Raw genomic sequence first — 14,290 nt, forward strand, 5'->3', positions numbered from 1 at the left:
CTCCAGGTGATGTCAAAAATGTTTGTTCTTTATTGGAGCAAAAGCTGAACACTGTTATAGTGCACTTCAGTCAGTAGATTTTAAAAAGTGTGTTTATCACAGTATTAGAAGGCACTGAAAGTGGGTGAGCTGGCGAGAATATCTGTCGCACATCTTAGAAACTGTACGTAGCACTGTCAAACTCAAGTTACATTGTTAAAGCCCCTGCACACCAATATGCCAGATTAGACCTCTTCTCAGGACAGTGCAGGTGTGTACAAGCTGCAGTTGACTGACGCCTCCCTCATCCTGCAGGTATTTTTTTCTACCTGTTAGGGTTGGACAGCGTAACCCTTTTGTTATTCTTGTTAGTGCATGGAGTTTGGGGACCTCACATAATTGACAGCAGAGGTCAAATCAGCCAGAGTAATTAGAAAATCACTGTTGTTGCTGTGCAGTTACTCAGTTATAGTCAGGTAATATTATGCTTCATTTTATCTGAAAATGTGACGTGAATCATTGGCTCTGCACACACAATACATCCAGGCAAGACTCATACACACAAGTACTACATTACACTTACAGCTATGGGAATTACTGACAGAATGAGTCGTGTTAATTTCATATCAATGATTAAAAAAACATGTCGGTTAGTACTTGTTTACTTAAATTAGTACTTAAAAATGTTCAATTTCAGAAAAAAACCTCATAGCTATGAAAGTATATATGAGTTTGGCACGGCAAAGTGGCAAATTTCATCGCTTGTTCTTCTCACAGGGCTAGTTAAGCATTCACAGCACCTTAACAGCCTCATTTTTTCTGCCTTCCAACCTCAGCATAGGTAATTAAAACATCTTTAGCACCTTTACTGAGTCTTGCTGCAGAGCAGTGAAGAAACGGACCAGTACATCTCAGTGTCTCACCTTCTGTGGATGGAAAGACACAACAGTTAGAAGGGCTTTGGATGCTTTTGTATACTGATAATTGTTGATGTTAGAAAAGTAATTTCAAATTCCCAAGGACAAATAAGTCTGGCCACGTCTTCATCATTCTGTATGACTCACCTCCGTAATAGTAGAGCATTGCAATACCGACTACAAAACTGAAACAGCTCAGGAAGAACATTGGCCCTGCCGAAGGAAATAGATGAGATAAGGTTCTCATCAGTGACTATCAGATAAAAAAAACCTAGATACACAGATCAGCAGACAGGGATACTAAACGTGAGTAGTGGGTCAATATCTTCCGAATGAATGATATGAACTAAAAAACTAAATAACAAAAGCAAACTGAAATGTACACTAGTATATGGCAAGAGTCATGAGTCAAAAGCTGCCCTGTGGTAACACAGTTGTCTTGTTGTTCACAGACAAAACAAACCGTCATTTCTTTGTATGATTGGGAGTCAGTGTCTCACTACATGACCCATTTCCCTGCAGACATACCTTTGACCCAGTGGATGTGCCCCTGACTGTTCAAAGGAATGCAGGACAGAGGAAGCTGTTTTGGATCTGGGGTACACGTGAGCTTAACTGACCCACAAAGTCAGAGCCCTGAATGTAATGGGATGATGAATGGTGGAGTGTCGCAGCGCAGTGGGGCCCACATTCTGATTCTGGGGGTTAAAAGGTTCAGCAGACAACCATGTTTGCTGAAGAACAAAGCTTAGTTGGGCTTAAGGGGCTTATCCGAGGATCAGTGAGGGGTACAGAGGCACCCTGACACACACTCACACAAACTGTAAGAAAAAAAAAGAAAAAAAAACACCCTTGCAGTCATATAGCCAAATTGAACATCTCCAAGTGGAGTCAATAGAAAGATATAAGGCTTGTTTTGGCCAATTAACAATACATTTTTAGCTACATTGCACTGCTGTCTACCATTTCCCTAAGTATATCTTTTGTTTTGACAGATGACTCCCAACTTTACACCCAGCCATAAGTTTCAGTTTGTGTCAGTATACAATGCCAATTTTGTTCAGTTGTATTGGTTGTTAGTTTCTCTGTTGTTTTCACACAATTTTTTGTAAAGTGTGTTGAGACCCCCTTGTGTGATAAGGCACTTTAAATAAAGTTTGACTTGACTTGACTATATTTGTATCGCCTTTTGAAAATGAACATGAAAAAACAACAAAATTAATAAACAGAATAAAGGAACGTAAAAGTTTAAGCCTCCAAGGGCAATGCCTACATAAGAAGGGGTTTACTGTCAGTTAAGAGTTACTTTCCCAGTTTTCACAAAGAAAATGAAGATACTGTGCATGTCATCATAAGAGCTCCTGCCACTGAATACATACACAAACCCCCACAATGCCCATTTTTGTCTTCATCTCATTTAAGGCTTATGTCATAATCACTTTTTAATGCAGTTTTAAGCAGCAACACTCCAGTAGCGAATTCCTAGATTTGCAATCTAACTGAAAAATATAAATGAAAAACAGAAAACATATGTATTGCTCTACCGTAATCAGCTCTACTGCTATACTTGATTAGATTTACCTCTGTCATTAAGTACAAATCGCTCTGGATGGACTGCCACATTGTTATTCCATTTTGCGTCTGCCATCTCTAGGACAGAAAGTGAAAAATGGTTAACGGGTAAACACCACGCTTTAAATAACAGCCTGTAAAGTGTTGGATCAACAACTTGAACTGCAGTCCAGGCAACACATTGGCTTCTCTCTGGATCCTAAACAGGATAGAGCTACACAAGGCCACGCAGGGCAATTACACAGCAGGGCGTCCACTATTATTGGACACTGGGGAAGTTGCAAGTGTGATTTACCATTTCACTAAAAATACGTGGGACAACATAACGTTGAACACATAAAAGCATAAGTAAGGGGTGCACTTACAGATAGATGTATTTAAAAAAGATAACACAGCTGTGTGTAAGCAGAGAGAAGCCTTTCTGGTAAAAACCACCTGATAATGCGTCGGTGTAATTACTTTAACAACATTGTGCACAAGAATTTTAGAAATGATGACCAGACAGTTTCTGAAACCCACGAGATGATGTGTTTGAACAATCGCGTATGACTATTCCACATACTTACAGATTAACACACACTTTTGGAAACTTCCTGTTTTTATTTACCAGGAGATACTTTTTTCATTATAGTTAGTGTGCCCTATGTAAGACCAGCTCACATTTTCTCTGTACACTCAATTTTATCGCCCCCACTTAACTATTGCACTAAAGTATTTCTGCATTAAAGTACATCCCAAAAAATAGATTCAGATGTGAGTCTGCAGGGCCACATCTTTTCAATAAAGAGTATTCTCCCCTGACTGCATTTAAACTTGGTCATTTTTAGCCATTAAAATGCCTGGGAAACCCTGCTCAGTGTTTTACCTCTTTCTCTGACTCTGGTGGGTAGGCTGGAGTAGACGTCCTCGGCATGAATGTGAAGTCCCCTGTAGAATTCGTGACATGCCTCCTCGCCCTTCCCACGCAGGTGCTTCAGCAGCTCAGCTAACCGCACCTTGGTGGGTATCGTCAGGTTCCTGAACTGCAGAGAGACACATGCTGAATTGAATCACTGCACATACCTGTGCAATATGTTTCTGTTCCAATTCAAAACAAGCAGATTCAAGAGTGGGGACATGATGACTATTTTTTATTTTTTAATCTTTGCCATATATTATCTGAAGTGACCCTGTGGGCTTCCTTGTCACTGAGTATCTGGGGGTAGATCCTGTTCAGCTGAAGCACAAGTCTGTCAACAAGTTCAGTGTCCATCCTCTGATCTGAGCATAGGAACTGGGCATCCCTCTGGAGCTGCTCATGGTAACAGTCAGTGTCTGGTCAAGGAAGATAGAAATTACAACATTAAAGAAGAAAAACAAGCATGAGACAGTGATTTCTACATCCCAGACCCTGTGAAAGGTCAGAAACAGGTTATGACACTGTACATTTAGAGAACGCAGCAAAGCTCTAATTAGCGGTCTGCAGATTTTATGTCTACTCTTAAGTAGTTTCTTTGTAAGCTGGTCTTGGCATCAGCCCTGCTCTGAAAATAAGTTACTAAGAGGTTTATTCTTCCATTTAGAAAAGGTGATTATACTTGCTGCAAAACTGTCCATTTGGCCACACTTTAATAGCTTAATGCTAATACTAAAATCAGGTCACTGTAATGTATGAGTAACATGTGTACTGAGTTATGGTGTGCATAAATCACAGAAGGATCTTACAATAGAATGCCTGAGAGGCCTGCAGTAAATGCCCGTTTGGTGAAGCTTGTGTTCTTTGTCGACTGTTAAAGGCGCTGGTTTAATTCGATGGTCATTGTTTGAGGCTGTATTTTGTACAAAAAGATACATCCCTGATTTTATTGTAGTGCCTTTTAGCAACACCGATTACCCCATTTTTTTTCTGTCCACTCACCATCGATGTCTCACTCTGGTGCTTTAAAAACTGGATCCTCCACACTGAGGTAGCTGAACAGTGAGCTTGCTGAGCAGACTGGATAATAGGGGGCATTGTGACAAAAGGGTGATAGTCTAATGTCTCTTCAGTTAGTCTTGGGTGAGGTTCTACAGTAGTCGCTGAGCTTTGCCTTTGCAGTTTTATGTTTGGCATTTGTCGTTAGGATTTGTGTTTAAATTTGTGTTTGCAGCTGATGAACAACAGCCTGTAGAGATGCAGCACACAGGGAAGTTATCAAACCTCGCTGCGGGGGTAAGAAATTGGTGTAACAGTTAGTCTGGTGTCACGTTTTATTATCCACTTCTTCTCTGATCTGTAACGTTTTTCCACTGTGCTTTTTTTTTTTTTTTTTTTAATTTCTCTACACAATACAGGCTGCCACATCTTTAAACACAGTGAATACCCTGCTGTAAAGAATTTATGCAATGTACAGTTTCAGCAACATTAAATAAAACTGCTTCATCCCAGTGTGTCAGATATAAGCTAGTTCTTTATGAAAAACCTGGTTCGTAGACGAAACTCAAGATGTGAATGTGTCTGACAAGGGAAGGCGCTTAATCAGACGTGTCTTGAATAAATGGCTGACGAAAATGGCCCTCGACAAGGCGTTGAATAACCGAATGTAAATGGACCCGTCTCTCAAACCGCTTCAGTTTTATTTTTAGATGGATATTTGGACAGAAAATTCAGGCTGGTTATAAGTAGTACTAATACTGCTATAGCGACGACTGAACTTCACACCGTGAATTTTATGCAACAAGTGGCGCAACCACGAAGCGCTGTGGGCGACAGGCGAGCCCGTGCGTCCTGGAAGTCAGCGCGCAGGGTTTACCGTAAGCTGGGGCCGCAACAAGACAAAACATCTTACCCGTGAGTCACAAACCTGTCATACTGACAAACAAACGGCGTGTAGGACTTGCCCAACCGGCCGATAGCCTCCCCGGGTTAAAAAAAAAAACAAACAAAACAACCAAACTTCCTGTTCTCCACGGTGTGACGGTCCCTGCTGGCCCGTTACATCAGCACGCTCGACCGCCGCGCCGCCCTTTCGCCGCCCGGTGCCACATGACCGTCCTCGGGGCCACATGATGATTATCAGCCCGCAGACCGTGACGGTGGACTGAACTGACAAAGCAGATTATCGAGAGCAGCGGCAGCTTAGCCCTCTGTCGCAAACACTGAACCAAAGGGGTGTCATTTATCATTTTTATTTCATTCCCTTCTTCTATATATATATATATATATATATATATATATACTAATGGCTGAACTCGATCCATTAAGCCTAGCAACAACAACAACAATGATAATAATTATAATAATAATATGTTGCCTTTGTCCTCACAGTAATACAATCACTTTTCTCTTGACATTCTTGTGTATAAGCTACAGGACATCATTACACAGAACAGTCAAAAATCAAGCAGACTTGTAAATGTGCATTCTTCCCTCACAAGGACATTGTACAGCATTGCCCTCTTTCCATTGCAATACAGTCTCACTCGCTGCCAGTAGAAACCTTTAATCGATTTACATCTCTTAGAAATGATATTTACATACACGCCAGTCCGGCGCTTTCCAGTGCTTTGTCCTCCTCCAGCATGATGGACTTTCCCGCCCTGACATGGGTCTCTCAGGCGACTTCCTCGGCCGTCTTCAGTGGGTTGTGAGCTACGTCCCCATAAACACTTTACCCGTTAACCCCTCGGCCCCACCGCAGCGATTTCATTTAAGCTCGGTCGAGGTCAAGGAAATCCCCCCTTGACCTTTTTTCTAACTGCAGGAGGCGTCATCCCGCAGAGTTTGTGGTCCTCAGAGTGCAATGGCTGCCCTTTTCCGACGGAGGGCAGTGCACCATTGCGGTTTACAAAAAGGCACATGAGTCCGTCAGATCGGCATGCCTACAGACACTTCATGCTGTGCAGAACTGCACACCTAACAATTTCAACAAGAGCAGGAATGTACAGTTATTGCGTCCTGTAGTCCTCATTGATAGAGTTGACACTGTTGTACACATTATGTTCATTAAACATGTTTTTGACTGGTGGCATTCACCTCCTGTGTCGTTTGTCCTCACACTGATATAATCCTTATGGAAAGTTCTTTGGCAGGGTTTATATTCCTGGACTCATCTGTGGTTGGCGGGTTCACTCCCGACGAACTGCTCTGCTGTCTTCCATGCTGCCACACCGAACCAGGCCCCGCTGCGGAGATCTGGACCAGGCCTGGGAACGTCGTTTGATGAGGGGACGGAGGAGGTCCGGGGTAATGAGGGGGACCAGAGATCTGTGCGGGTTCTGGGTTTGGGGGCAACAGGGACTGGTCATAGCTGTGCCCAGGTAGAGCAGTAAGCAGAGCAGTGCAGCCATATGTGAAGACGGGACCATTGGCGTAAACCTGATGACATCTGTGGAGGAAAAGACAGGAGGATGTTTCTTAAATGTTTCTGCTGGTATGGATGTGTTCAGGGACATCTGGATTCCCCCCCCCCCTCTTCAGCATTTAAGCTAAAGTCAGCCCATGTCTCACCTGCAGGCTCGCATGCCGTCACACAGGGCTGGGTTGTGGGTGTCCCACAGAGAGAGCATCTTCTCCTGGGTGTTGTTGTTGTTGTTCCTGCCTTTATGGCTGTAGCGAGACCTGTTGTCCACCTGATGTTGGGGCCGCTCCTCCCATTGCCATTGCCTGGTTTAAAAAAATCAATTCAAAACTTCATGTCAGTATTTCAGTTTGTGAATGCCTCACAGGCAACTGACTGACTCTCTTCTTTGTTTTTCTCCATCCTTTGCTTCTAGTGAAGGAAAGTAACGTAGTACACTTACTCAAGTATTGTACTTACGTACAGTTTTACAGTACTTGTACTTGAGTATTTCCATTTTGTGTTTCTTTGTACTTATACTTCCCTCCATTTCAGAGGGGAATATTGTAATTTTTATTCCTCTACATTTATTTGACACTAGTTATTAGTTACTTTACTGATTAAAAGTTTACATAAAAAGCATAATAAGCTTGTAAAATATAATATAATAATAAATGAGGACCTTTACTTGTAATAGAGTACTTTTACATTGTGGTATTGGTACTGCTTCCATCCCTGTTTGTTTCTCACTCACCTCTCCTGCTTTTTCCGTTTGTCCTCTTTGATGCAGTCGAGCAAACAGCAGGTGATGAAGGCCATGGACATGAAGAGGATTATGGCTGAGCTTACAATGGATGCCAGCACAGCCACACGGAAACCATAGTCCTCATAGGGACCCAGAGCTGGAGTGAGAGATAGGAGGACTTTTGACTGATTTACCAGTTGTATTTCCATGCCATGCACTCAACGTATTAAACAACTCCAATCATGACGCTGCAAATCTTCGTATAACAAGTCCTTTCCAGACTCAAATACCACAAAAATGCTATCAATTTTCTCAGGGTTTATAGATAAAGCCATATGGACAGCTCTTATAAATCACAAGTCTTTCATTATTGTGTAACCAGAGGAGACTGGAAGAAATAAAAAGTAATTTTGCAACAAAGTGCACTTGCCAGCTCCCCCTGGAAAGGACAATAAAACATAAATTCCATTTTTAATTTCTTTCAGTTTCACATCAAACAGCTTCTTCTCCCCCATGATGACAGATTCTGAAATATAATTGAGATCCTGCTCCGACTTTTTCCACTCACTCATCAAAATAATGTCTAATACTGCACCTGCTTGAAATGATTGCTCTCTACCTGCCTTAGCATTAATATTCCCCTTAAATGAGCTTTATCCCCAAGCAAAAACATTTTTTTCTCTCAAACGCTTGCTCACATAATTTAGAGCTTTCATTTTCCCAAGCCAAATATACTACCTTACCACCACAGCCACAACGCCTACCACATAATGTTTAATATATATTCCATCTCTTCAGAATATTGAGAAGACAGGCAGTTCAGGGGAGGTTTTGCACCCACAGCAGTTTCCCAGTAAAAGCATTCGGAATATTTTATATACATACACACACACACAAACATATTTTGGTTATAAAGTGTATGAACAATTAGATTCATAAGGTGACATGCATCTGGCAATATGTAGAAGAATCCTACTCGTTATGTCTATATTAACTGTCATTTCAAGATCTAAGTTTCCTGTTCTCTGTTTCCGCTTACGTTTACAGTAGGTCTCCCCCTCCCAGTGGGTGCTGTTGGGGCCCATGACACATGTCAGCTCTCTTCCTACCAGTTTGTGTTTGGCTGGGCACTGCAGGGATATCACTGTGCCCACATTAGTGCCATTGCCCTGGATGATCTTCTGGGTGCCCAGGGCAGGCAGTGGCATGGGTGTGCACTGAGCCTGGGCCTGACCTGAAAGGAAGAGCTGATGGTCAGTTGGTGATAAATCAGACTGTGTGCAACAAAAACAGTGGTCATGACTGACTTATGTTGCGGATGTTAGATGTGCATTAATCTCCAAAAGTCCACCCAAAGTTTGAATAAATGTGTAGTATAATTAATGTGTTTTCAAAAGAAATTTGTATTATTAGAGATAATCAGATAACTCAGAATTCACAAGTAGCACAACAGCAATTCAAGGTGAACAGTATGAAAAACAAAGAAGAATGGAGCACTGCAGATGAGATTGAGACAGGAATGGGACAGTCATTCCACAGCTATCAGTGCTTAACCCCTAAGGGCTGCACAACACCCTGGTGCTGCGCTGCATCGAATTCTAACAGTATTCGAAGCAGGAAATGTGATAAATCATTACACAAAAGGCCCGAGAGGCATCTGGAGCCATGCTAAACGGCTGGTTATCATACAGCACAGCACAGTGCTCACCCACATTAGGGGAGGGCAGGTCTCGGCAGTCTCCCGCCGTGAATCTACAATGTAAGCATCACTTCATCATGACACAAGCTGCTGGAATGCGAGTAAACCCAAAAACATCAATTCGGTGATTTCCACAAAGAACTGGGAAGGATCATGTGCTCGGGTCCGGGAAAAGTCAGAAAAAAGCTTGTTTGCTCAGGGAAACCTGCTCCTGGTTTTCGCTAAAAAAAAACAAAAAAAAACAAACGATGTGACAGAGAAGAGATTTTGCAGTGTTCCTCTTGGTAACTATTAAATGAAGGAAACTACCCAAAAGTGTGAGAGGCTGAATTTCCAGGAGAAACATGTGGTGCACTTGTATCACCACAAGGGGCACCAAATCACGCCTAAAGTTCGTGGCTCGATTGACAGAAAGAAAGAAAGAAAGAAAGAAAGAAGGAATATAACGTATGTGCACATTGCCTTGTAAAGAATTACACAAGCTTCTGTATAAATGTTACCATGACACCGGGCCAGACTCAGCCGGGATAACCACTGCCCTGAAGACCATTAGCCTTAGCTCACTAAATTCAAGTTTATGTAACACAAGTACGCACTTCATTGCCGATAAGCAGAGAGCATCACTTTTATGTAACGGCTGTATGTGCGCGCGCGCGTGTCTGTGTGTGTGTGTGCGTGTGTGTGTGTGCGTGTGTGTGCCTGCGTGAGCGTGCGTCTGAGATGCCGAGCTGTGCATCGGTGTGTGAGGAGTGTCTGGTGTTGTCTCACCGTTTCATTTCCTCTTTGTTTTTCTCTCTTTCTCTTTTCGAATAAAATCCTGACAGGGGCCTGTGTTCGTGCTGTTCACCGAATTTCCAGCAAAGCTGTCCCCTAATCCGACATCAACACAATACACGACTGGTTTTGTCTGATGTAAAATGTATTCAGGAATGCGATTTATATTTCTCAGAATCGAGCACGCAGACCGAGATCAATAATAAAAGTCATTACATTATATACCTTGACTATTAATCCTTAAGCAATCTTTAGGAAACTGCTATTACAGCAAATACTACAAGCCCCTAGAGGAAATAAAGGTCTACCAAACATTCACTAAATGCTGTAATGATCTTTTTTTTTTTTTTTTTAGCTGAATAAAGCGAACAACTTGTAGATATGCCTTCTCACAAAACGTGTTCATTTAAAACCCTTAATACACAGGCCTTTTATTGTGTTGGGACTCCAACTGAAATAAGTGCAAAGTGCCAAACAACACACACAACACACACGCTCGACTCGAGTGTAAATTAGACAGCATTGGGTTTGCTATTTCGTCGGTCTTACCCGAGGGATTCCGGTCACGGCCGTCATCTTTCTTGGTAATATCAGTCCCGGACACATCTGCTATTGAAGCTGTTGCCGCTGACATGGTGGTGACAGACAGACGCGCGCCCCCTCCCTCCCCCCCGCCCTGGGTCCGCTCTTTTATTTTTTTCATTTTATTTTATTTTTTTATTTATTTTAATTTATTTAATTTATTTATTTTTTTTTGCTGAGCCTGCGCGGCGGCGTGCCTCTGTGCCCGGTACGGTCTTCGGGGTGAACAAGCCGGGATTCCGTGGCCGGAGTCGAGCTCGAGCTTCTCCGTGTGCTGACGATCGCCTCTCTCCGCTTCCCAGCGCGCAGCTCTGTCATCCACAGAGGTCCTCCCACGACGCCTCCTCGCCGCAGCACTCGCTTACTCCACTGCCCGGCTCGGACGGCGCGCTTGTGCCCGCGGTCGCGCAGGCGGATGAGCGCTCGAGAGCACGAGGAGCGACGCGGTGATCGGCGGAGACCTCGTCGACCGAAGCATGACTTCGTGGATTACGCCGGGTCAAGACTAGCGGCACACCGGGGCTGCGCTCTGTGGGCAGGACGCCGATGAGTTACCACGGCAGCAACACACCCGCTCTCCGTGGGGAGGATGTCGCACCTATCAGGGATGCGTCGCCTCAGACAGGGTTTAGAATATGGAAAACACACACCGTGAGTGACGTAAAGCTCGTCTTTAGGGAAACACGAGGCCTATGAGACAGGCATGGCTCCGTTGGTCACCGTGCAGCTGTGCAGCTCGAAGAAGTGCAAAGGAGAAGTGACTCCGGCGGTGCTGTTTGCGCGTCACAGGGCACATCTCGGTGGGGTGTACTGTGCACGGGATACGGTTGAAAGTATAACGTCAGACCTCAAGTTTCTTCATCATAATGTCACTCCACCTGGACTGTTGAAAAAGTCAGTTCTTTCACTTCTCTTTCTGGGTCTTACTGCTCGGTCGACAGACAACATCGGCATGAGCAGATTGCTGTGACTGTTGCTTCCTTACAAAAAGGAGAGACCATGGGCGTTTGCTACGTGGAAATGTGATGATGATAATATAGATGAAGCACACACGTTTTTAAAAAAAATGTCGTGTGGAAAACAAAACGTCCTGTCTCGTTTTTCTTTCCACTTTAACAGAGAAAAAAAAACGCATTAAAGCTGGCAAGTACGCCATACATCACAAAACACAAACATACAAACTCTACACAGGTGCCTGTTTTTAGTTTGCATTCACATCCAAAAGCAGCACTTTTGTCCGTCTCATGCCACTGGGCATTCTGAGCATGCGTCAGACTGCTCCTGCGGTGGGTGATGAGTGGCGTCCACCCCGTCCCCCTGAGCAAGACCCCCGCACACCACCTCCGCCACACTGGGAGCCTCTGTTCAGACAGCAGTTTTCCCTCATAATTCACGAACGCATTAGCTGATTAAAAGACTTACGAACTATTTCTAGTCTCTTTACTTTAATAAAGAGATACAGTTGAAAGCAAGCAAAACCCCTGGATGTTCACCTCTCCCTTAAATTGCGGAGGGCTCACACTTGGGACACTTTGTGATTCTATGAATTCTATTTCATATTACCTTCAGAGTTAGAGGAGGAGGAGGAGGAGGAGGAAGAGGGGGAGGAGGAAGAAGTAGACAGAGTAAGAGACAAAATTGGATGAGGACACTTTGAGAAATTAGTCTGCTTAAAGTGTGTGAGTTTTATCCTGATTTGGAGACGGTTGCTACAGCAACAGTTAATGTGTTCTGGCATCGTCTCAGCAGGTACAGTTTGGACTCTCCGTTCCTTCCAATTCATTCTCTGCCCATGCCTGTGTATTCTGTACTTTTTTGCGATCCAACAGACGAGCAGGAGGCTTGCTAATGAAGCTTGGGACAGTCAATATTCCCTTTTTAAAATGGAATCAAGTAGATACTGAATATTTTTCTTACCAAGCTGAATCATCGCCAAAATAACGCTTTGAGGAAATTTCTCTACGCGAGAGTGCAATGCACTTTCTCGACCACTCCAGCTCACAGGTAATTTAAGTAGAGCAGGAGGGGCGTCACCTCACACTGCCAACGGCACTGCTGCTCGAACCAGGCCACATATGGCTGGAGGTCTGGGTGGGGGAGACTGAAGGTGCCCCCTGTGACAGTGTCCTTGGTATGGTTCCCAAAGTGATGAAACAAACCTCCGGTGAGACGTTAGTGTTAATTGCTCGTCCATCCAGCGGCGGCAATGATGCAGCTAAGGCTTCCAGGTAGGGGGTGAAAAGCTTTGTTGAGAGATCCATGATATTGCAAATAAAGCCCACTGTGGGCCACCGTTACAAGTTTGAGTCATTATGCAGACAACCGCAGAACAAGCTCGATTTTTGAATGGCTGAAGTGTGAGGTTTGTAAAATAAGAGTGCTTAAGAATGAAATACTGCCCAGAAATCATTTCAAACTGATGTAATTAAAGAGGATCTGTATCTCTATACTGCTGTGAGATACCTGTGGTTGAAATCCATTGTCAAACTAGGTAGCGACCACTTCCCTAATGACAGCTGCATTCTGTCTTTTTCATCCCTGTCACTCACACACGATCTGTGCATAACGCCATTCACACTTCCCTCTCCCTCCTCTGTGTCTGTAATCACTGAACAAACCTCTTTTGCAGGCTGCATTGTGGCCAGCAGCGACCGGGCCACTCCATAAATCTACACCTCCATTTACTCTCTGAGATGGGGGGGTAAATAGAAGGGAGAGAGGAGATAGGAAAAAGGTGCCGGCTAGAAGAATGAGACATTAGGAGGAAACTGATCAAGCATTTCTTTGCCACAGTGCCACCTCAGACGTGCACAGCTTGCAGGGCATGGGCTACATATACACAGCGTTTCCCAAGAAACCAGAACTGAATAATACCTGCACTGAATGTAAAAGGGACGACAAGAAATAGACTTTTGAGACTAAGCGAGCACTGACTGCGCAATCAAAACACAATGCTTAAACTTTTACTGGCATTTGCACTGATGTTTAGCAGGTTTCTTTTAGCGTGTTAGCATGCTAACTGTCACTAACGGCTGATTAGCACTAAACACTCCATTAGGCTACAGCAGAGGCTGATGGAAATGGCATTAGTTTTAGAGGTATTTGGTCATAAAGCAATATTGAAAATATTCAAATTGTGACCTGGTGAGGGTGCTAGATGGGAGGAGAGGGATGTGAATGTTTTTGCACCGAATTTCCTGGCAATCCATCCGGCAGTTATCGAGACACTTCACTCAAAATGACAAGCCTCAACCTGAAAGATTCATCATCTGGGAATCATGAATGTCTGTATCAAACTTCATGGCATTTCAACCAGTAGTTGTTGAGATATTTGAGTCTGGACCAAGGCAGTGGACTGACTGACATTTCAATCCCTAAAGCCACACACTTAGCATGGATAAAAATACAAATATTGTAAGTAATTTATTACTTAATTGACCACTGAGGACAAATTCTCTTTTTGACACTCTTTATAGTGATTTAGGAGTGACCACTCAGTTGTAATATCCCACTGCTGCAACACTTCCAGCTAAATATGTCATACTGTGGGCCTCCACACTGAGGCCCATATCCTCTCACTGCCCCTGCCACCAGAGAAGAAGAGAAGTGAAGGAAGAACAAAAGACGTGTGTGCAAAGAGGGGGAAAGTGAAGGAAAGCGTGAAACATAGCAGGGGAATTGTATCAGTTTCATTGTGTCACAACTACCCTGCAGGTTCCTGAGG

At 43.6% G+C, this 14,290-nt stretch overlaps 2 protein-coding genes across 3 annotated transcripts; both read right to left on the reverse strand.

Annotated features, from left to right (window-relative positions):
* Positions 1–29: 29 nt before the first annotated feature.
* LOC120803901 (caspase recruitment domain-containing protein 19-like) lies at positions 30–6,068 on the reverse strand. 2 transcript variants are annotated; one of them, XM_040152918.1, is made up of 6 exons: positions 5,968–6,068; positions 3,637–3,782; positions 3,334–3,490; positions 2,478–2,546; positions 1,044–1,109; positions 30–905 (listed from the first exon to the last, which is right to left on the reverse strand). In XM_040152918.1, the coding sequence occupies exons 1-6, from the start codon at positions 6,008–6,010 to the stop codon at positions 790–792; spliced, it is 597 nt and encodes a 198-aa protein (XP_040008852.1). In that variant the 5' UTR covers positions 6,011–6,068; the 3' UTR covers positions 30–789. The 2 variants fall into 2 exon arrangements, with proteins under 2 accessions (XP_040008852.1, XP_040008853.1); XM_040152919.1 differs by lacking the exon at positions 5,968–6,068 and adding an exon at positions 4,366–4,715.
* A 388-nt stretch (positions 6,069–6,456) lies between these two features.
* On the reverse strand, positions 6,457–10,618 carry LOC120803900. Its single transcript, XM_040152916.1, has 5 exons — positions 10,534–10,618; positions 8,551–8,745; positions 7,521–7,668; positions 6,937–7,092; positions 6,457–6,814 (listed from the first exon to the last, which is right to left on the reverse strand). Exons 1-5 carry the CDS (start codon positions 10,616–10,618, stop codon positions 6,481–6,483), a joined length of 918 nt encoding a protein of 305 aa, XP_040008850.1. The 3' UTR covers positions 6,457–6,480.
* Between the last annotated feature and the right edge of the window lie 3,672 nt (positions 10,619–14,290).

This window comes from Xiphias gladius, chromosome 18, assembly GCF_016859285.1.
Source record: "Xiphias gladius isolate SHS-SW01 ecotype Sanya breed wild chromosome 18, ASM1685928v1, whole genome shotgun sequence".
Taxonomy (NCBI): Eukaryota; Metazoa; Chordata; class Actinopteri; order Istiophoriformes; family Xiphiidae; genus Xiphias; species Xiphias gladius.

What these genes read in the sequence shown, in the direction of transcription:
- LOC120803900 (XM_040152916.1), bottom strand. Translation starts at nt 10,618, where the DNA reads ATGTCAGCGGCAACAGCTTCAATAGCAGATGTGTCCGGGACTGATATT. An exon ending in CCGTGACCGGAATCCCTCGG is followed by an intron (nt 8,746 to 10,533) that starts GTAAGACCGACG and finishes TCTTCCTTTCAG; the next exon opens with GTCAGGCCCAGGCTCAGTGC. An exon ending in GACGGCATGCGAGCCTGCAG is followed by an intron (nt 6,815 to 6,936) that starts GTGAGACATGGG and finishes TTTCCTCCACAG; the next exon opens with ATGTCATCAGGTTTACGCCA.
- LOC120803901 (XM_040152918.1), bottom strand. Translation starts at nt 6,010, where the DNA reads ATGCTGGAGGAGGACAAAGCACTGGAAAGCGCCGGACTGGCGT. An exon ending in GGAAAGCGCCGGACTGGCGT is followed by an intron (nt 3,783 to 5,967) that starts GTATGTAAATAT and finishes TTCCTTGACCAG; the next exon opens with ACACTGACTGTTACCATGAG. An exon ending in CACCAGAGTCAGAGAAAGAG is followed by an intron (nt 2,547 to 3,333) that starts GTAAAACACTGA and finishes TTTCTGTCCTAG; the next exon opens with AGATGGCAGACGCAAAATGG.